General features: G+C 42.8%; 1 protein-coding gene across 1 annotated transcript in view; it reads right to left on the reverse strand.

Moving 5' to 3' along the window:
* ERBB4 (erb-b2 receptor tyrosine kinase 4) overlaps window positions 1-23,824 on the reverse strand; it is a 574,039-nt gene that overhangs the window by 170,972 nt on the left and 379,243 nt on the right. The window contains exon 4 of the mRNA XM_038142045.1: window positions 17,609-17,743. Coding sequence (XP_037997973.1) covers window positions 17,609-17,743 — 135 coding nt within the window. The remainder of the gene's footprint in view (window positions 1-17,608; window positions 17,744-23,824) is intronic.

The following is a 23,824-nucleotide window of genomic DNA, read 5'->3' on the forward strand; positions in this document are numbered from 1 at the left end:
CCCCATTCCATGGCTGCCATCTGGATGTGGCCCAAGTCCAGGCACACTCCCAGGTGTGGCAGTGCCTGAGGGCAGGCAGGCCAGCCCTTCACAAAGCCAGAGCTGATGGGATGAGCCGAGACACCCGACGTAAATCTTGTGGAAGACTGTGCACAGTCCTTATCGCCGCACTTTTGATCGCGGGAACCCAACCTTGTGTTTGATTAAACTTTTATACATCACTGAGCACTGCTGAGATTCTGTTAAGTGAATTTCCCCTTTGAACCTGAGCCAGGTTCAATCCTTTCAATTGTGTATTAACAGCTGCTGCTGCTAACACTGCTCCATTACACTAAATCAGATACTTGCCACATGCCCTGATGGGAGACGGCGCTGGAGGAAGTGCAAAATGTCTCTCAGCTGAGGCTGGATCACCCTAAAGGCAAACACTTCTCCTCTTACAGCAGTGGGCTCACACCTGTGAGATGCTACAGAGCTGAGCAAACCCACCCTGAGGGTCGTGTGAAGTCAGACTCTCCGTCACTAATTTTTCAAAGCCGGCATTCCTCCTTTGGCATTCCTGGTGCTATTGATGATGCTGCCTGGTAATTACCACACTGAATGCCAACTACCTTGTTAAAACTACCGGCTCCTTGTTGCATTCATGTTCATTTAAAGCAATTATACTTGGGAAACATTGTTGCTGATATCACCAGCACATAATTCTCTGTCACCTTCTACCATCTGCTTATTTAGATCACAAATGTACTATAACTACATAAATGCAAACTCATTCTGGCTGACAGGGAGGGCACTCCATCTGGCATGAATAATGCAACTTTAATCAGTAATAACGATTATTATGATTATTAAGAGACTACTGGAACCCTGCACAGAAAGCAAATATATCCACACTGATTTATAAGAATGAAAGTTTAAAATGGTGGGGTAAACAGCAAATTAAAGGAAGAATTTTAGCAGATGAGGCTTGATAAGATACAGGTTGTTAGCTGATTTTGGGACTTGCTGAACTGAATAGAAATGCTCCCCTGGAGGTGGGGTTTATTAATTAGCTACTCCTGATCAGCAGGATGAGCAGCATGGATGCACACTCAGGGAATCTTCTCATCCCTGCTAGGGCAGCTCAGGAGCCACAACCCCCCCACAATGTGGGCTTCCTCATGCAAGACTCCCCTCTATCCCTGGACCTTGAGGTCCAGTCTCGTGCCTCTCTGGGCTCAGAGGTCTGGAGCTCAGGGAAGAAGCTGGAGGCCCTGCATCCAGCACCATAAAGCACAGGCCACTGGTAAATACACATTCCTGAGCTACACTAAGGCAGCAATTTGGCTGCTCCTGCCCCTTTTTGTCCCTGGATCCCACCCCCTTCCAAAACATTTTATAAACACGGGGCTTTCCACTGTCATACTGCTGTGGGATAACACAGAAGAAACTTCAGCATCCCTCCAAGTGATCCCTAACTAGAGAGCCTGCCCACACCTCTGTAAAAGCTGTACTTAAATACAAATCTTCATATCTGAAGTGCCTAGGTGCTGAGGTGATCCTCGCTACGCAGCCAAAAATTTATTCAGCCACCTCTATTCCTCCTGGAAATAAAAGCAATTCAGCATCTTCAAAACATCATTTTAAATTTTTTTTTAACTTGCATGCCTACTGCTGGTACATGACTTTGTTTGGCAGTGTCAGATGATGATTTGCATTTAAATAGAGATATTTAACAACAAAGCAAGAAAAGGCTGCCAGTTTCCTTTTTTCTCACTGGGAACTCAAAAGTGTCTGTTTCATTGTTTTCACTTTTCTCAGCTGTACAGACACAACCAGGAGCTGAGCTTGTAGGCAGCACACCTCTGAACTGCATTGTTTTGTGTCCTTTTGAAGGTCAAATATACTGAGAATTAAAAACCAAACTCTCTCCAAATAGTGAATCTATATTGGCTGGGTTGTTTTAAAGAGAAAAAATAACTTTCCTTGCTCTCAATATGAACTGGTCTGGATTCTGCGCTCACATCCTTCTGTATTTCAGCAGGTTTTCCCCAGTAAGGGAAAATCTGTCCTGTGATAAGGACAGATTGAAACCCATTAAAGGCCAGCTCTGCAAAATTAAGACAGAAATAGTCCTGTGGAAGTCAACATACACACTCAGGAGCATAACAAGCACTCGTGTGAGGAGCAGGTCTCACAAGGAGATCTGGATGTCAGGCTTAAATGATAATAAATGTATTGGCCCTAAGGTTGACAAGGCCCTTGGAGGAAATACACCACTACTCACAGATCTTCCTGTATATATTTTTAAAGATTTTTAGACTGTGAGGCAACAGAATTGAAAAGAAAAAACTATGAAACAATTTGTGGCATAAGTCATTCCTGTTACTCCTTGTGTCTAAAATATTCTAAACATACAGCAGAAAGGGCTAAAAGAATTTGGCCAAAAAAAAAAAACCCGTCTCTGCAGGGCACAACCTTGGCCCATTTACTTGATTCTCCCCATTAGTGAAGGCACTTGTTTTCCTTTTCCAAGCAAGATAAGGAAGGAAAGAACCTATAAAAGTCTCCTCCCCATTACAACTGGGGCACTTGAGTACATTTCTGCTCCTGAACAGTAGCATTGTTTTCCACATGCAGTGCCAGTTTGGAGGCTTCCATAACTTTCACAGGTTTTGTAATGAAATCTAGGTTAAGAAAAGGCAGGTTCCCACTGGAACATGAGAATTAATTTAGCTTTGGCAAATTGCACACAGAAAACCAATGTTTTGTCTCTGGGGCTGTCTTCCCTTGGCTAATTATCTTGGCCCTTGGCTAAGATCTTCCCAGATCTGAATTATGGACCCTGGGCAGAGCACCTTCCTTGTCATTTCCAGGACAGAGTTTTATTTGTGGGAAATGCTTCTGCTTTCCCAGCCAAGGAAAGTCACCAGCAGAAAATGTTTGCTCACTAGCTTGGGAAAGACCAAGGTTACTTCATCCTTGTATTTTCCTGAGAATTGAGAAGGGCTTTCCTTTGACTCCAGACTGACTTTATTATTTCAGAAACAGTAAAACCACAAAGGATTAAGTTACTGACGAGACAAGAAAAATGAAGTGCTCCTCTCAGCTCTGAGCTCAGTGTCAGACAGAAAAGAAACCCTGCTTCTTCCCCATCAGCTATGCCAGCTGCCTCGAGCAGACCCCTCTCAGTAGGAGGAGGAAAGCAGAAATAAGAGAAGAAATGTCTCACTTTGCACAAAGCTTACATTTACAGATGGTTTCTATGTGGTTGTAAATCATCATTCATTGTTAGGATACCTGCAACACATTGAAACTGAAGTACAAATAAACACAGACAAAATAAAATGGCTTAGATGGTTACGAGCCATAGTTTCAGGCAGCCTCTTTACTTACCTAACAATCTAAAATAGTTGATGAACGATCAAAACAGCTATAAATCACTTATTGGCTTCTGTAAGCTGCTTATAAACTCATCCTTTGCCTAAAAAAATCACTCCTGCAAAAATGCTAGAGAAGCCGTAGAGATGTTTCTAGACGCAACCAGCCCTAAAGTCCAAGAAATTCCAGGTGTGCTCTGTGGTAAGAGTCCCAGGCTGTTCTTTGCATGGCTTAGGTGAGACAGAAGGTTTTTATTGGCCTGTGTGTTGTTTTTCTAGGCAGCCAAACTCCTTAGTTCTGTGTATGCTTAGATAACAAAATCAAACTGTAATTCAAACACTGCAAGACAGCAGTAAGGAGAATTAAAGATACTATTGTTGTGATGGATTGTTCTGCCTTTATCAGGCCACAATGCTTTCCCTGTCCTTGTCTGACTATTCCTATTGTCACATGTTCGTTCATTCATTCACACTTCTTTGTTAGGTAAAAATAATTTTGCATTTCCTACCTGCCCTGTGCTAGCCTTCAGATCTCTCCTATTGAATCAAAAGTTAATTACCTAAGAGAGTCTCACACTTCCCAGGATTTCCTTCCCTAATGGCACGAGAGACATACATTGCAAGAAAAAGTAAAACTTTCTGTAAAAGAAGAAAATGTGTTATAGAAATATCTAGTGCTCATTTTCTCTTCCTCTGTAGAAGCATTATGGGATGCAGAAATTTAAGGGTCAGTTCTTCCACTATTAACAAACTACATGCTTTCACTCATGTCAGATGAATTCACCTAAGGATCTATCACCAAATAGTTATCCAACGTAGGATTAGTCCCACAAAATTCAGGCATTTCTTTAACAAGCTGCACCTGCATTAGTATTGTTACTTTTATTGTAAGAAACTGACTTTTCTGTCTCCTCTCTGTATTTCTGCTTCTCCCCTGAAGTTGCCATGCCCAGTAGAGACACCCTGCACAAATATTAATGGGATCCCTTTACAGAGAAAACTCACATAGGGTCCATAAACAAGCACCTACACTGTGCAAAAGCACAGCACCTGTTGTGGATCCATCCATCCATCCATCCATCCATCCATCCATCCATCCATCCATCCATCCATCCATCCATCTGTTCCCTAGAGCCCAACCCTGTGAGAAATGAATTTATAGAGAATTCTCAAAGTTTGACAGAAGACTTACACAGTATGGACATGTTTGTAAACCTTGAGATAAGAAATGCTGACTTAGAAATGTTACAGAATAAGACAGACATTGTTGAGAGAAAAATGGAACTAGAAATACGTTTTAAAGGATGGCCTAATCCAACACAACCCCACTGCCAGGAGGATGCATCCAGCCTGGAACTCTGTAAGGGTGGAAGCAAACTCCTGCTCACGATCACTTCCAACAGGGAGTTCCAGTTCTGCCAGTCAACACCTCTATCTTGCCCTCATCTTCCTCAGCAGATAAGAAAAGAGACAAACACAAATGGAGAGGGACTCAGGGACAAGAAGCTGAAAAGAAACTGGCCTGGGAAACAGGTCTGGGAAATGAAAACAATCCAAGAGATATGCCCTGAAAGACAGGCACGGAAAGAGATACAGGGACAGTGTGAGGGGGAGCGGGGAGAGGGAGCAGAGATAAAATTTAGCCAGCACTGAAGAAAACAAAAACCAAATACCAAAGAGGGATGCATTACCTTGAGTAATGTGGGATGGAGACAAGCCTTGTGTGCGCACAGGGACCGGGTGTCTGTTGAGAACTGCGAAATCACAGAGTATTGCCAGACCCGCTGGTGGCAGACAGTTTTGATTTGAAAGGAGATTGGCCACCAGGGGTAAAGGAATAAATGGAAAGTCAAGAAGAGCATGTCAGCAGCACCGAATGGGCTCGGGCTGCTGGATTCATATCTGCTGCTGACAGCTCTGAGCTGATAGGGAGCTCACTGTAACGTTACTGCAGCTGCTACAGAAAAATGTCTTCAGGCCACAGTAATGACTACAGAAAGGGACCTGAGGGGGGTAATGAAGACACTGGTTATTTTTCTCTGTCTGAAGCAGACAGCGCTGGTAAGGCTGTGTGACTCGATGCATTAATTGGGGGTTTAGTCATCCACACAAAATAAAAACCTTCACATATGACATAGTCTAAAACTTTACACTGATTAAGCAATTAGGAGCTATTAATTATCACTGCTTATAGCTGTTAGCACAGAGCAATGTAAGTGAATTCCCCCCACTGTGATGGTAAATTAGTTCCAATCAGCATCAAATGCCTTCCTGAACATGCACACAGGGACGCTGAGCAAATGGGGAGACACAGCCAGAAGGCTAAAAGGATAGGTCAAGTCATACCTGCTGCTTGGCAGGCTCATCAAGAACAACAAAGCCTCAGGAATCCTTCTGTTGCAATCATTATTGTTTAAAAAACCATCTATAGGTAACTGCCCCTGCTCCCTCAGCGCGGCAGGAGCTGGTGCCTGCACGCTGGGGTCAGAGTGAAACACATTCCCTCCAGTGGACCATCCCCAAAGCACACAGATCACAACCCCAAGCCCCTTCAAAATCCTGGAGTAGCTCTTATTTCCTCTTTCCTCTGCCGGGAAGGAGAGGGTGCTGTTCCACCACCTGCATGTGAACTCTCACCCAGGGTGCAGAGTTACGCCTCTCGTTGTCTCCTTTGCTTCCTGGGATGAAGGCTCTCTCCTCTCGGGTCAGCAAGCCAAAAAACACTCGGGGGCTGCTCTGTGGAAGGGGAGAGCACAGAGCTGGCAGCCATGCCTCCCCAGGACAGCTCTCCTGACACAGGCAGCTCTTCAGCCCGAAGGGAGAGAGCTGGGCACAGCATGCCACCATCCCTGGGCTGGTGCCTGCAGCTCGGTGGCTGTGATCACTGGGGAGCCATGGATCAGAGCAGCCCTAGGATTATTTCTGTATTTAACTTAATGATTGCTTGATACTCAGAACTTCAACAGATAAAGTAGAAAAGATGCCGTGTAAGACCAGCCTGGGGCAGTTTCCATTGGGAGTGAGAGACAGGATGTACAGATTTGGATGCCTTGATGCAAGGGAGGAAACTGAACCCTGCTCCCCCACACCCTAAAAAACTCCTGAGCTGATAATGTGGGGAAAAAGGGGAGAAAGGTCTGTCTTAAGGAGGAAATTTGAGTGTGAGCAGAAGACAGGTCTGTGAGAGAAAGGCACTGCAGATTCCAGCAGACAGAGACCACAGAAAGCCAACATCTTCCATGCCTTTATATTCACCTCAGCATTTCCCCCTGCACGGGGCTGTCTGGAAGTGCCTACATTTCCTGTCCTAGCAGCAGTGACTGCGATCCCAGCACTGACACCTGCATCCTTCCCTACCCGAGCTCACTGCCCACTGCCTCTCAGACCTGGCACTTTTCTGCAGTGACAGCACAGGAAACCCAAGCCCACAAACAAGCCAACAGCAGGGGAGCACATGGGCACCTGTGGCAGTGCCTGGAATCAATCTGGAGCCAGGTCTCTGTCCATAAGAGCTGCAGCACTTACGGTTTGATGCATAGGTCAGCTGAGAATGGAAAGATGCAAATTAAAAGTTGCTTTTTTGTGGGGAGAGGATGCGCAGCACTGGGAGAATAAACTCCTGCACCATTAGATGAGATTTTCAGAGGAGGCTCCCGACAAACTCAAACACACAGCTCAGTGTTCTTGTGTGGGTTTAATATCAGCTCCTCAAACAGGTCAAGTCAGTCAGTGCCACATCAGTCAAAATCCTGTCCTGTTATAATGTTCCTGTAATGCAGCCAAAGCAGTAATAAAGTTCCAACAGAGCGACATACAGTTTTCATTTTTTAAACAAAGTAATAACCTCAAAGAAAGGAAATCAAAACTTGAAATTGAATTGGCTTTTAAAAATCATTTTATTCTTTCTTGATCCCATGCAGTATTCCTAGAGTCTGGCAGGGTGTATTTAGAACTGCTAATGTATTAATCAACTTCTGACTCAATCATATGGAAATACTAGAAAGGAATTCCTCATTCCCATGAAATCTGGAGTCCAGTTTTAGGTCAGTTTTTAAGGTTTGGATAAGCCTCTTAATGTGCTTATCCAAAATGCATTTCTGGCTATTTGAAACAAAACTGATTACTTCAAAGCAATACTTGGAGCACAGAAGCCCCGTCTCTGTTGGAAAACTATGGCTGGACATATATTCAGATATTTAGTGTTTGCTATACACAAAAACTTAATGAAAATAATCGTACAAATTTCAAACTGCAATTTCCTGGACAATTTTCAGTTATCAGAGGTCTACTAGGAGGTGATGCTTTGGGCATGATGGGACTGTCACATAGGTGCAATACTGCAGGAGGTGTGAAGGGACCACAAGGAAGACCCTAAAGCAGCCCTGGGTTTGAGCAGACCTGTGGCCAGAGCCTTTTAGCCAGGCTGTCCACAGGACAGTTCTGAGAGTTTCTGCCAGAACGGACAGAACAAACAAAATCCTTAAAAAACATAGATGTGACAGCAACAAAGGCTTGGGGTGGTTTTGGGTTTGATGAAGGCAGCAGAACAGTTTGCTGGGAGAAGCCACCTGGGTGGTGCCAACACTGCACCCACCCCTGTGAGGCACCAACCAAGCCCATCAGAGGACATGCAGGGTGGGAGGCACACAGCAGCTTCCAGATCCTGCAGACACTTCCGCAGCTGATTTTATACTCTTTCTTTCCTTCCCCCTTCCCTAAGCAGCTCTTTGAAGGCAGGTTGTGAGAGCAGCTGAAGCTTGCTGTGAGAGACCAATCCCACCCACCCACTTGCTACAAATCTGGCAATCACCATGCAATTAGGCTATTTTAAATATTCTGAGTATTTGGGGGTTGTTTCCCACTTTCAAGAAACACCAGTGCTTGTGATAAACAAGCTGCCTGTAATGGAGAGGAATGCTTTCATTCAGCCTGAAAGTCTCTCCCTTGTGCAATACCCTGCTTAAACACCAATCTGCTCATAAACAGGTGCTGTGCAGTAATACATTATGCACACACAGGTTGCCATTAACAGATAAGCATTTGCCAAGAGTTGCTACACACCACTACGTGGAGCCCTACTTCAGTTCTGCACCTACAGAACCACTGTAATGTTTTACACATCAGCATGGCAGCCTCTGCCACGGGGTGAGTGACTTTCACCCTGCAACTGCTAAAAGAAGGAAAGGAGGATGCTCACTGAAACTGCTCAGCACTTTGGCAGGGATGGGGTTGGTTCTGCAGCTGAGTCTTTTTTGTTTATATTTTTGCAAAATATATTTCTCAGCGCCGAGAGATGCACATGCCTGAGATTCTTCTGAACCTGTTAATGCTGGTTTTCTCCGTGCCCTCCTCTCTGTGGCCATAACTTCTGGAAATCCCCGTGTCTGTAGCAGTTACTTTGCTGGGGTCTGGCAGCATAAGGAGTCCTGTCCCTCACAGCATTATTTTTTCTTATTTGTGTTCATTACTTACTTTTTATTCAGTAACTCAGCTGTGAGAGGCGTCGTATTTCCATTAGATGCCACGTCCGCTTGCCTTTCAAATCTCTTTCAAGGGCAGTCACCAGTTGACAAATCCCTTCTGAAAATGCTGGCTGAAGGTATTTACTAGAAAGCTAAACTGATTCCCTTTATTTAAAACACGCTGTTCTGGGTTGAGGAAAAATATTACAGGCAACTTCAAGCAGTTCAGCTTGCCACTCTAATGCAAATCAAGTTCATTGTACCACTAGATTTCATGCATTCCTCCATCTTCAGATACATCTGCTTGGCAAAAACTATTCTTTAAAATAAATTTTTCTGTTACTGTATTTGCCTTTCAATTCCAGGTAAAGAAATAAATTATGTCTGGACTAGATTTTCCTTAATGGAAGGAAAAGCAGCCTCCAGGTAGCCTGAACAAAAGGCAGATGTGGGACTTTCTGTCTATCTGGCACAAATTTTCTTTCCAACTGAGATGTCCATGAAACCATACCTGCTGCTGAAGTGCAGTTCTTTAAGCCTGTGAAGCCTCATGGAAAGAGCTTTCACAAAATGTTTGTGGCTTTTTATGGAAAAGAACAGCTTCTCCTCCTGGCTTTGCTTTGCCATGGTGATGCTGGTAGCAGGGAACATGTTCTGTACCCAGACCACCTGTCTGCTGAGGCCCTGCTTGCTGGTCTCCAAACATACATTTAAAATGTTAATTGAACTCCAAGTAATAACCTCAATGAAAGGCTATAATTTAACAAACTCTGCAATAACAAATGTCTTCAGGGTGTACTTTCTGCAATGCCATTTTCTCCGTAGGTAGTTTCCAATTTAGATGTACACCAAAAATGATACACTAGCTATTCTGAAAGGTGGCTTTAAGCATGAATTAGTCATTTCCCTCTTTTCTTTTCAGCAGCATACATAAAAATATTGCTGTTACTCTGGCCTTCTGCAGAGCAAAATCCTCGTGCTTGGAAAAAACACAAAATACCTTGCAGGAATAACTGGACAGAATGTGGTTATCTCATCTGTGTCCTGGTACTGAGGGCTGGGGGGTGGGTTTACAAATACTCAGGATTTACATGCAATTGTCTCCTGTTACAGGAGCATCCACAGGTCTGAAGGAAAGCTTTCCTTTACTTTTATTTTTGCTGCATTCACCTCCCCTCAATCCTTACTGATCAATGGCTTTTTACCACCTGAGGGGAAAGGACTCCATCCTTTTCCTGCTCTGATCCAAGTCTGATCCAAGACTCCGTATTTCACCACTGTGGCTGTGGCTTCCCAAGGGCAGCAGGACTGGTCCTGAGCAGAAATCTGTTTTGGGTGGCCCAGCTGAAAACACTGGTGTGGACATGTGCAGCATTTTTATCCAGTTTGTGCACAGCACACCTGAGAACTGGTGCAAGGTCAGCACCTTTGGGAGAGATGGCAAGGGTCTGACAAGCCCCTATTCTTCACAGCTATCACATAATTGCTTCAGAGTTAAACACCCAAAGGTCTGACCTGAGTACAAATTTCCAGATGAGTGTAAAAATGATTCTTTTCTAATATTGCAACTACTGGTACAAAAGCTGAGTTACTGTGCTCTGTGAAGAGTTACAAAGTCACTACTGAACATTAAACCAAGGGGCTGCCCACCTGTCAGGCCTCATTCTGTAGCTGCAATAAACACCTGTACACAAATTCACCCACATCCCTTGCTGGCAGCTCCAAACAGAGACTCTTAATACCCAAGGGAGAATATAAAGCTTATCACTTATACAAAATTCCACGCAAATATTAACTCATGCTTCTGGTGAAACACAGTGCAAGAATACAATACATATGTTGAAAAGATTGTACATATATCCACATGGCTGATTTTCTCCTATAACAATTTTAAAAAATGTAAGGAGCTTCTTGGCCTTAAACTAGTTTGACATAAAGACATATCTGCTAAAGTCAGTTTCTACTAGATTGTTCCAATTTCCGCAATATTTGAAAGAAGTGTATTTTAGAAACCTGTTACTCCTTTTGCTGGCACGTGGAAAACTGGCAGCAGAACACGTCCCAACAAAAGCTCAGTTATCAGGGCTGGGGGAGCAAGTTAACCTGAAAAAGCAACTCACAGTGTGACAGAAGAAAATAAGAAAGGAAAAAAAAATAAAAATAAAAATTACAGAGCCAGCACTGACTCCCGTCGACCAAATACAGGGATAAGTATGTCAAACTGAGCTGTAATGCTTCCAAAGACACCTGCTCCCAGGTAAGGTCACTGACAGCTTGGATTCCAGGAGCACTGAGGGCTGACTTCATAAGCAGCCACGCAGCTGGGAAGTCCATTTTTTGTTCCTTTAATTAAAATGCAAAGCACTGGCTAAATGGTAAACATTTAATTAGATTTGTCTCTATGTTTCAATATTAATAAAACACATGAAAAATGCATTAAGACCCAGCTAATTGGGGACTCTCCAAAAGTAGCTGTAAATGAGCAGTTATAATACAATTGGGGTGTTGCTCCCCAGGGATCCCCAGGACTGACACTTCTTAATATTCCAGACAAAGGTTTAGAAATTATTAAAATATGCCAGGCAATAAAGTGTACGGATGACAAGAAGAGTGAAATCCCAGCAAATTACAGTGAGGAGCAGCCAGTATCAGAGAGCGAGCCAGGCTGGCAGCTAAGCTGGAGTCACTCACACCAAATGACTTTTATAGAGCCAAGCATAAGCTTGCACATTGCAGAATAGAACACACAGGCTGTATTTGCTGGGGGAAAAAAAAGGAGTCTAAAGCACACAGATATCAGAACTGCCTGAACACCAAATTCCTCACATGAAGCTGAAACACAAAGGGTGTAATTTTTACTTCTGTTGGTTATATGAGGAATAAAATGCCACGCACGCTTTGGCTTCAGCCTTCTAAAAGCAAACTGAAAAATACACAGTTTACACTGATGAGCAATGAAAATTCTTCTGGGGCTGGAAAGAAATTCCTCCTTGTGAGAGATGGGAGAGCCTCATCTGTCCAGCTTTTGGAAGATCAGGAGGTGAGCTGATGACACAGTACACAGAGAGAAAAAGCTGGCTAGGAGAGAGAGCTCTTTGAGCCAGCCACAGAAAGTGCAAGATGCAACATCTATGATTATAAATTGTGCTCAGATTAGAGCTAAAGGTAGCTGGTATTATTCCTTTTAATACTGGCAAGTAACCAGCTTCTGGAGGGACAGCTGCACTTCTGCAAAGCTCCAGGGCAGTGCCAGGAGAGTGCACAGAGCACCAGAGCCCGTGGCCACTGGGACACCTCAAAGCCAGGCTGGAAGATAAGCTGTGGTCAGGGAAGTCACTGAGCTCCACACCGGGCAAGCTGCTGATACTCCAGGCCTCTGCATACAGGAAATAGAGGTAAGGATGTTTCAAGGCTCCTTTTGCTCCTGAAAAATCTATGAATCAATAGGCAAAAAAGAGCCAAGTTTTGGAAGAGAGGAGTTTTTAAGCAGTGTTTCCCTGGAATACACCAAGGGATTTATTGAATCACAGGCACACCCCTGAAGACCAAGGCTTTTCTGGCTGTAACTCTGCAGCAACTCTGCTCAGAACCGGGGTGTTCTCACCCCACAGGCTGCAATTAGATACAAAGCAATGACAGAGGAGTACCACGCTGTGAAGAGCAAGGAACTGAAGTTGTTCTGCCTGAAAAAGCACCTTGCCAAAAATTCCAGCTTTATTCACAGCTGACAGGCACTCAGATCAATAAAGGGAATTTTTTTCCAGAGATCTCACTACACTTCAGTGTGAGCAGAAAGCTGGTTTCAAGAAAATACTTGAATCAAATTTCAAGAAAAGTCCAGCTTTTTTTTAAAAAATAACTCCTTGAAAAGCAACTTAATCTTCTTTTTTAAAATTGAAAATCCTAGAGTGATGTTTGCATCCATATTACCCAAACAGTCACCAGCTCTATCATGAACGTGCATCCATAGTTTCAATATTTTTAAGAGCATTATTGACTGATTTGAACATGCTATTGGCTATGGAAGTGACCTCAATGCAACCATTTAAACTCTGCAGGCTTTTCTGTGAAACAAAAGCTCCAAGTAAAGTTCCTCTGAAAATTTTGATTTAACACTGTGATCTTTGTCAAATCCTGTGAAAGAGCTCACCTGACAAAATGTGAGGCTTGTCCAGCTCCTGCTAACAAGAAAACTGAGGAGAACATTGAAGACACAGATGAAAGCAGCCAGATTTTTGCTGGACTCTCCCAAAAGCTGCTCAGAGAGCTCTACTAATCTGGAGGCATTTTAGGCAAGAAGCCTAATTCTTTTTCCCTGCTTTATTTATTTTCCCTGCTGGGAGCTGCACCCTGGGTTTCTACCTCTCAAGAGCAGAGCTGCAGCTCTTCAGTTAAGGGACTGAATGCAAAAAGTGGATGTGCTCACAGGGACTAGGCTCTTGCAAAGCAAGGCTTCAGCATGTTTGGCCAATGCTTGAATTCATGGCTGATTTGTGGAAGGAGAGAAAATAGATTTTCAGCGTTGTTGCAGAAACAATTTCAGTAACACAAACCTAAAGGGAAAATGTTGTTCCTTGGAGAGTTAAGTGCTTTGGAGATTCCCACTGTGATGTGCTCAGCCCAGGCTGGCAGTGCAGAATTCAGGTAAACAGAAGAGAAGGCTGCTTTCAAGTTACAACTAATTCCAAAAGCTTCAGCTGTGAGATAGCAGAAAGTGAAGGTGGTGCAAGCAGTAAATATTTCAGTGTGTGTGTGAGTCAAAATGCCAGGCTCAGAGGCTGTGTCCAGGGAGACCTGAAGCACGTGTGGTCCCTGGTGCAGGGTTTGTTTATCCGAGCACTGAGCCAGCAGCCACCGCCTCTGTGTGTCTCAACGGTGACACCGTGTCACTCAGAGGCCTCCAACACGAGTTCCTCTGCATGCATGTGATCAGAACTTGAAGAAAAAAGGAGAAGCAGCAGTCAAGATTCACACGTCTGCAGTATTTCTGTCAGTGTTTAAGACACCATGGCCTTTTCAACTGGCTCCTTAGCACTGATGTGACAATGAAAGCCCGTGAAGAAGGGAATCAGAGGAGATTTATTCCCAGAGTTCACTGGCCATATCCTCCTCTGTCTGGCACTGATGTGAAAGAAGGAGATTGCCAGAATTGGCAGATCCAAGGTATGAAACAGGCACAGGACTGATTTTACTTTGGAGCATCTTTATTTCACTCCAACCCTTTTGCCTTCCTCTGCTGATTGCACTGGAGCAGGGAGGGAGGGTTCAAGTGAAATTATCCCTGAAGTCAGACCATTATCAGCTTTCCCAGCTGGCTGGGGCAGGGAGCAGCATGGGCACCTGCAGTGGCAGCTCCCTGACAGGGCTGAGCTCCCACACACACTGGTGCCCAGCTGTGCCTGGTGTGACACTGAATTCACACCAACCTGCAGTCACTCTGCCGTGGCCAAAGCCCAGCGAGCATGGGGGTCTTCTCTGGGCTGGGCACTCCTCTTTTGGACATGTAGGCACCTCTGGGAGGTTTTATGTCCTTTTACTGATGGTTGGAAACAACACCAGTGATGCCAGAGCACCAAACTGTGTTGGGTGCTGTGTTTGGATGAGGTACCAGATTCTGACACCCACGGCAGGCCACAGCCTCTGTCCCTGCACGTACTCTCTGCCAGGGGTGGAAGAGGTTTTACAGCAACTTCTGTGAGCCAGAGAGAAGTTTGATAAGAGGATCCATCTTTACCCCTGAAAGAATTTTCTACCAAGGTCGTTGACATAGAAACCAAGAATAAAAGAAGGATAAATAAGAGAAACCTACAACTGCCTATTCCAATAAGCACTGTTTGTCTTTTGTGACCAATGAGTAAAGTGTAAACTTAGGAGTTTCATAAGAATGTATAAAAAGCATGCATGTTAGAATAAAACCAGGTTTGAAGCCTTCTGAAAATGGAGTGTGTTACTTTGTATTGTCTCTGTCCCAACTATGACAGTCAGAGACCACTGCCCTCACAATTCCTGGGGCAAAAGGTGCCCTCCAATCCTGCCAGTCCTGGCTAAGCACTTGATGCTGCTAGCCAGGTCTTACAGGATCCCACAGACTTCCCAAAATTACTGCTAGGATGGGCTTTGCTGAGCTTCACAGAGCAGGTTTGGTTGGTTCACATTCCCTCCTACAAAGGTTTGTAGATAAAGTAAAGCCCAGTAGCTCTTTCCAAAATATATTGACATTGGGACATTCTCAGTAATGCCAAGCAGCATGTACTTCTGTAGTTCCAGTGGCTTTAGCCAAGATTTCCACTGGAAATGAGGAGACACCTGAGACTCAAACAGTAAATACATACACACGCTGGATCCAGAAAAGCCTGAGTCACAGTCCTTGCAGCTAAGAACTTTGTCATGCACTGAGCATCATCTGCAGCAGTGGAGAAAAGCAAGGCTGGGCACAGCAAGCACTCACACTCCCTAGCAGGTAGTGAAAAGTGACATGTGAGCCAAAATTGAGAAGCATATACCTTATTTAATGACATTCTACACCAATTTCCAGGGTTAAAATTCAAGTCCTGTGTGTGTGTGCCCAGTACATGCATGCACCCACATGCACACAGACAGGTATTTAATTACAGGCTATTTTAAATGGTGATTTCTGTACCTGAGTTCTTTGTTACCCAAAGCCTTAGGACCTTTTTAAGTATTTGTTGGCTTTTTGTACAATGGGGTTTATATTTTCACCTGTGTAAGCTGTGAAGACAGAAATGGTTTGGATTAGCTAATTTAATCAAATTTCAAAGGACTCATGAATTATATTGAGATGGGACTGAGTTTCTCAAAAGATACTCATGTTTATTAAATTACAGTCCAGCTGTGCACTGCTTCATCCCAAGTAAGGAAAAAGAAAGTAAAATTTGGGTGGCTATCCTAATGAAGCTGACTTGGTACATAGCTCTCAATCAGCATTGAAATAATGCTGTTTATCTTATTTATCAAGCACAAATGGCAAAGAACAAATTGTTCCTTCCCTATATTTCAAAAAAACTCAGAAACAATTAAAAAAAAACAAGTTTGAAGAAAACTGGACTTTGGCACACACATTCTTTCATCTAGCTGTGTGTGGGCACTAATATCTGCCTTCTTTGCTTTCAGGGTGTGTTTCTAAAAGTACTCAGCATGGATCTTGTTCTAGTTCTTCTGAGTCACCTGTAAAACTTCTGTTACTTCAAAAAGATAGTATTGATGTTGGCTGCTTTTTTAAAAGAGCAGAAGCATTTGTCTTGAAGAACTGGGAAAGGTTAAAAGGAAACCCAATAACAGAACAAAACAGAGTAAGAACCAAGCCTTTTTCTTGAAGCAATGACTCATAAAAGGGTACAGGCATTCCCTCACCTTCAAAGGTTTCATCAGCTCTACCTAGAACTGATGATCAGCAGTGATGAGGGTTTTTAAGATGCAAATAAGAGAGCTGGCTGCATTACAACTATGTCAGGTTTCCAGCCAGAAGGCAGAAGTGATGAGGCTCAGCTCTGGAGCTGGGATGTTGAGGAGCAGTGCAGCTTGGCAGGCTCCTGGAGGAAGCTTTAACACAAGTACCTCTGCTCTGGTATTAAGGGGAGCAGATGAGATACACAAAAGCAAGTCAGCCTTCTATAAAATCTATTACACCACAAAGCACCTGGTTAAAAACAAGTTGCTGCTTAGAAATTATGGGCACTCATCAAATGGTCCCTATCCAGAGTCTCAACACTTTATTTTTTTTTCTGAGTTGCCACCATACAACAGAAAAAATGAAATGTGTCCTGGCTGTAGTGAAATTTAGAGAGGCAATGTGTCATTTATACATCCTCAAGGGACACCTTCAGATATGGAAAGCAATCCAGATGCCCCCAAATCCGGAATGCTCAATATGTCTACTGTGGTGCCACCTTTGACACATGATATAAACTTCTTCCCAGCCTGTCTCTGAATTTCAGTGTTGGTACAACCTGAGGGTCCTGTTTAACAGCACAGCATTCATCCTGAAAGCACTTTACTCCATTATGGAATATTTTGCTTAAACACTCTATATCCCTGTCACCACCATTCACTACGATCCATTATTGCTGCAAGAATCATAAGAATGATTCACTGAAGGCAAATAATTCTTGGGAAGGGAAATAGAGAAACTGTAAGCACAGAGATATTTCAAGTTTGGAATGGAAAGCATTAAAATAAAGAAAACATAGTAAAAAGCACAGAATGATTGGTTATATTGTGAAGAACACCCCTTCCTCTGCAAATTCTCTCTCTCTCTCTCTCTCTCTCTCTTCAGCAACATACACACAAGACAACAGGATAACTATTTCTTTGAGGTTCACTTCTCATCTAAAGTCAAAATATCCCTGAGCTTTTACCATAATTACTCCAGCAGCTAATTATGATGCCACAGACAGACCATTGTGGCTCAAGGACCAGCCTGAGCAGCAGGAACAAACACAAAGCAAACAAGAATGTCTGTGCTTCCACAGCACTACAGTGGCTTTAGCATAAAGAAGAAAAAGAAAATGCAGAAGAAAGAAAGAAAGCAGATGAGAGAAAATTCAGAAAATCTATGATGTTCACAAATACCCTCTACAGACACTGTTTTTGAGAACAGACTAAGTGGTCCTCCAAGCAGTAGACAAACTTAGAAAAATGCAGGGAACAATGAAAGGAAAATTTACCACCATAATTCTCCGTAACAGAGGATCAGGGAAAACTTGTGGCCATATTTATCCTGTTTCATGCTGAGGGGATGACAAGGCTGAGAAGAAAAGCAGTACTTACATCCTGAGCTGCCATTCGTTGGAACCAGAGTGAAGTTGGAGGCCCAGGGGTTACGCACGATGTCTTGCCAATGAATGGTGTCTGCAAAGCAGAGAAATTTGTTCTGGCCAACGTACACCCCTCCATTCAGTATCTCTGTGCAGAAGAACAAGAGAACAACATACTCGTAAGACTTCAGACAGCTGATTCAATCTATTGCTAAATGTGTGTGGGAGAGAGGGCACGAAATTTAAATGCGAAAGAAAATTCTGACTGTAATCTCATTTAATAATCTGAAAACTGGAGGACAAGCAGCTCACAGTATTCATAAACAGAAACCCTTTATTCATATGAAGAAGAAACCTGATGAAGACTGACACACAGTTGTTTACTTTTTGTTCCAGTGTGATCATGTATGGAACAGTTCTGTATTTTGTGGGTAAAATAACTTCAACGCTTAAATGACTTGAAAAGCAGAAGCAATCAATCACACTATACCGCATTTCATTAATTTGCAGAAAGGCTTAAAACTTACAATAAAGAACCGTGCTGTGATGAGCCCACAGGACACGAAAAGGGCCAAGCAGCACGAGGTCTGGAGAAAATGTTATATTACAGCCTATGCTGCTGTAATACCATCATCCAAAACACCCAGATACTCCAAGCAGTGATCCAAATCTCAAACACTCTGGTCCAAACCCTTATGGACATGCCTTGCTGGAAGCTTTGTGTTAAAGATGGTTTTTAAGCAGGTAAAAGTTTTGGTGTTATTTTTAGGTTGTGGGGCTTTTGTGTGTTTTGTTGGGGTTTTCGGATTTTCTTTTTATTTTCATATTTATAGCAGTTTGTTTAGAAACCTGCTCTGTTGCCCTGTCTCTGAAGACTTGATTCATCAAATCTCAACATGAAAATGATCTTACAGTTGTTGGCTATAGCACCAGGCTTTCCTCTGGATCAAAAACTTTTTTTTTTTACCCCCTAAACCCTTGCTCAAATTCACAATTCCTCTACTTAACCTGTCTCTTTTATTTCCAAAGCAGCAGACAATGCCTGTGACTTTGATAAAAGTTAACAGGAACTGTGAGTCTAAAACCTCCAGCGTCAGAGCTTCAAGCCTCAGCAGAGAAATGCTGAAGGTTAGTTACTAATGACACCTCGGAATGACATGAAGTGGTGCTGTAGAGCCAGGAGTGCCACACTTCTCACACAGACATGAAGAATAATTCCAGACTATGCGAGTAGCAATGATTGAGGGAGTCTGAGAATCCTCATCTGCCAGGAAAACCTTTAAAAGCTGTGGTGGGAATGCAAACCTTTACACACACCGCAGAAGGAATTAACTGGTTTATTTCTTTTTTAAATTTCAGGGTTTACAGGTCACAGCATGTAAATGAAGCAGCCCCCAACCAAGGAATGTAATAAATAAAGGATCATCTGTAAATACATCTTCCCACCATATTAATCAGTATTACTATTTCTTAGAAGCCTCTGGTTTAAGAGCTTGGCTTTTCATTGAAAAGGGGCTTATAAATGAGAACAATTATAATAATCTGCTACAGAAAAACAGTCCAGATTAGAGATATAGCAATGATCTGTCTGCATAATATTCTTATGATCACAGAAAAAAAACCCAAACAAACCCATACAGCATCTGTTAACAATTTTGCTCTGGGGAGAAAGGGGGATTTAGAAGAACACCTGAAATCATGATTAGAGATAATTTCTCTGTGTTGCCCCGTCTACACTGGATTACCTAATCTATTATGGCCTAGATTTTGATTTAAAATAACAAAAAAAACAGTGAAAAATTGTAAAATCTGCATTTATTGCTTATTAAACACACACACTATTGTTGGATTTTTATTTTTTTTTACTTAGAGATGGGGTAACTGAAGGTGATTTAAAAACTTTTATTCTATTTTCAGTCTCACGGGAAGGGTGAGATCATACAGATGTTATAATTCATGCTATCACAATCAGAAGCAACTATTTTCTAATTGCAATACATGATAAGCTTTGAAAATTCTCTGCAAGTCCATTTCCCACACACAATTCTACACAGTTCCTCTGTCAGCTGGGACACTGAAGTGGCCCAATTTCTGGGTATCAAAGCATCCCTTTGTGACAATACCTATCCAAGTTTCCTTCCGGCTAGGAACTTATATACATTATTGTATAGCAGGATCTTAATCTAAAAGTAATTCTAATACTTTTAATTTGTGGAGAAATATCTTTTTTTCAGCATGAAGGTAACCAGGAAGTGTATCATACGCAATATTTCAGGGAAGCCAACACCTGCCACTGTGATTTACTAAAAGTCACCACAAAAAATGCTCTGACTTGCCTCATCACTGAATAGCAAGTGCTCCTTCTGCTGCTTTGTCCCAAAAATGGGATACAGTACCTCCAATTTCTCTGCACTGCACCATTTTTCACCGGCAGCAGAACTAAAGTTTCCAGGTTATTGATGCGCTGTGGTGGTGTTTGAGGGTCCCCAGGATGAGTGAAGAGATGAGAATCTTGACTCCATGTTTCAGAAGGCTGATTTATTATATTATATGAAAAAATGCTATATTAAAACTATACTAAAAGAATAGAGAGAAAGGATACGTCAGAAAGCTAGAAAGGAATGAAGAATGAATAACAAAATCTCGTGACAGCTCAGAGCCAAGACCAGCTGGACCATGGTTGGTCATCCAGAAAAAACAATCCACATGAGACCAATCAAAGATTGGTAAGCCATCTCCAGAGCACGTTCCACAGCCATCAGATAGTTATTCTTTGCATTTACTCTCTGAGGCTTCTCAGAAGAAAATCCTAGTGAAGGGATTTTTATAAAATATCACAGTGACAACAAGCTGAAGTGCAAACAAACGCGGGTAATATCCAAGGTGGGTTCTTGTGGATATTAAGTAACACTGAGTTCAATCTTTAGATTCAAGCTTTAGGTTCAGCACAATCTTTAGAGCACTTGTATTTGCCTCTTCCTGCTCTCTGGGCCCCAGATTCATTTCCACTCCACCTTCCCAATCCAACCTGCTATCCTCCTTTTCTTTACACCAAGTCCTCGCTGTGTGTAAATCAGCACAGATGCATTGGCTTCACTGACTCCATCTCAAAATGCATTTTGCACTTCTTTGCCCTCTCTTAGCAAGAACAATGCCTGGGAAGAGCTAATAAACTCTGTTACATGTTAAGCAAATGAAGCACAACTGTAATCAATATACAATAGAGCTGCTGTATAATGAACTCATCATCATAAAGTCATCATCTCATTTTAATTTACAGCCCTGAAAGTGAGAGATAAAGTTCAACAATGAACAGGAGGAGAAAGGCAGGATCTCTGCCTGTGCAGGCAGCAATGGAAGCCAGGCAAAAAGAGGTTTCTTCTCTTGTGTGCAACACCTGAGGTGCCTCTGTGCTCAGCTCTTTCCAAGGCTGGAGCAGAAGAGAAAATGCCAAGTCCCTGAATTTTGTGAACAAAGCAGCCAGTTCCTGCCAAAGAGGCCCCAAACCAGACTGCTCAGAGTGAAACATATTTTAAATACCATTTAGGGGTGAGTATTTTTGTCTTCTAAAACAACTTTTTGTGACACTGGAAAACTGTTAGTGCAAGTATGACCCTGCTAGCAGCAAGTGCTACCCTTGGGTTTCCACCCTGCTCAGGGACATCAAGGTACAAAAGGGGATTTCTAAGCACAAGACCCATTAGCTTTCACTAGGAAAAGAGTTCCTAGAGCTTCCAGACAACTTTGGACATCTTTCTGGAAGGTGTAACTCTTCAGAGTACCATGATCTCCTAGTCGGGCACCAGGGCTGCAGCCCTGTGCCCTGAGCAAAGGAGTAGCACCAAGGGCTTTTGCCACTTGATTCTGAAGTGAATGACAAATCTTATCTTCCTTGTCAGAACTACTCTACTGGCTTAAAAGAAGTGTAATTCTGCAACCAAAGTTACACAAAAATAAATCAGCATGTGTCCTTGCCACTGAATTCTGTCCTTATTTTGCTTATTACTCTCAAATGATTGTGGGGAACTCATATCTCCATATTAAAATTCTCTTAAATGGTTATTTACTCAGGAATCTAAATCAGAAATGTATTATCTGTTATTATAGCTGCTATTTTCTTGCTTTCATTAGCCTAGTGAAACGTTCCCACAGACGTTGGTACCCTACCATACAACGCTAACAGGAGAGATGGAGATGTACAGGTCTCTGGCAACCAAGGAACACAAGCACCTCACACAGTGAAGTGCCAGGAACACAGACAGCTACGCCACACACAGCTCATACTTAGTCTGCCAAGCTCAAAAAGGGACTCGGAGTTTGACTGAAGTCACTGAAAACACATTATCAGCCACCAGAAGCATACAATCACTGCAAAGGTGCAAAGGGACACTGGCTCTGCAAGGGTGGTGTCTGCTTAGATCAGAGAGGGAAACCACTTTCCTTCTTCCATCTGTTAAAAGGGCATTTTATTGAGCTTTTTTTTTTTTTTTTTTTTTTGGTGTAATCCCTCATGATCTGCTATTCAATTTCTAACGTGGGTTAAAATGGCAAAACACATTCTCATTCTGTAATGGATCCTGGAGTGAAAGTTACTCATGTATGTTTATATACAGTGGGGGTTGTAAACATCTATTTAGCTGTAGAATCTGCTTCTAAAATTGTTACCAAAAAATGGTTATAAAATGGCTATTGCTATTCCAGGTTGCAAATTAAAAGCTCTTCTCTGGTGCTACAAAATCAGCTGGCACTAGGAACTGGAAGATGGCATGGTGAGAGGGAAAAGAACTAGCTCTGAAGTGGGCAGGCACAGGGGAGTGAGTTAATTAGGACAAACTGGGGCAAGTCCACTCTAACCACTTCAAAAGCAAATCAGAATCTATCTTACACCTTTCAAGCTGGCTATGAAGGAAGCAGCTGTCGTTTACACCCCACCACATACTGGTATATCCTGCATGTATGTATTATATAACACGTGCTGCTGACACCTGCATTCCCAAGGTCTGCCTCACTAGAGCTGGAGCAGCTTTGCAGACTGACAGGGCTGCATCTTTACCATAAACATCCCAGTGATGGGGATCTCTTCTCCTGTTTCACCCCAGATGCTGAATGCATCACCTGAAAACAGCTTAGGCCTGGAAATTTCATGCCAAACCAAGTCTTTTGAGCCCTCAGCACAGTTCATTGCTGATGACCCACTGGGAAAGCACTTCAGGTTCATCATTAATAAGTTCTGTCTTAAAGGGTAATGAGAACTGGGTGCTTCAGGAGACAATAGCTCATCCATCATCAATCAAGATCTGAAGTTTTTATACAGATGATTTAAGAAGAGTTGGACTGTGCAAAATTGAAATGTCACATTTGTATTGGGAGATGGGGGTGTTTGGTAATGAAAATGAGAGTTTTAACCTTCTCCATTTCAGCTCAATGACCATACTCAAAAGCTCATGGATGTGGAATCTATATCCCAACCAGAAGCCCCAGACAGCCTTCGATCTCAATTATACAATTTCAAGTACAGTTTATTTGGGTCATTAGCTGGAAGTCAGTTTCAAGGCTTGATGGTAACAGCAAGATATTCTTTATTTCTATCAAAAGCAATCAGTGTTATGTGCAGCCTGTGGGTTTGTACTTCCAGCTGCTCAATAACTAAGAACACTGGGTTGCAGAACCTGAGCATAATATTTATTTCTACTTATTGTAGAACCTGAGCATAAATCTTCTAATTCTAGCCCCCTGTTTTGCTGCTTAAATAAAAATGGATAATTTTATTACCTTTCACTGAGTTGGATGGCGTACTCTTCTTACCACTGAGGTGTGTGAAGACAGGCTCACAGGGTTCTTGCAACCATTTAGCTACTTCATGAGAGGACAAGAGGCTCTGGGCCACTCTTTTGCAGCCATCTCCCCAAAGGGAATATCTATTTCATGAACAGGTTCAGTCAGAGAAGACATTTGTACTTGGATTACTCCTCTGTCTGTGCATGCCTCTAATTCTTCCTTCTCACAGCCTTATTAAAATAAGACACCAAATAATTCACCTGATTTTGCCAGGTTTTGCCTGGTTAACTCTGTAAAAGGCAAAAACACTGCAAAATATCCAGTCTTTGGGATGAACACCCCACAGTTACAAGCTATGTTCCATGCTCACATTTTTCTTTGGGAAGTGCCTGTATGTGTGTGCAGGTCTGTGCCAGGCTGCTGGACACCGTTTCACCCTGTGGCCACTGGG

This window comes from Motacilla alba, chromosome 7 (genome assembly GCF_015832195.1).
Source record: "Motacilla alba alba isolate MOTALB_02 chromosome 7, Motacilla_alba_V1.0_pri, whole genome shotgun sequence".
In the NCBI taxonomy this organism is placed as follows: Eukaryota; Metazoa; Chordata; class Aves; order Passeriformes; family Motacillidae; genus Motacilla; species Motacilla alba.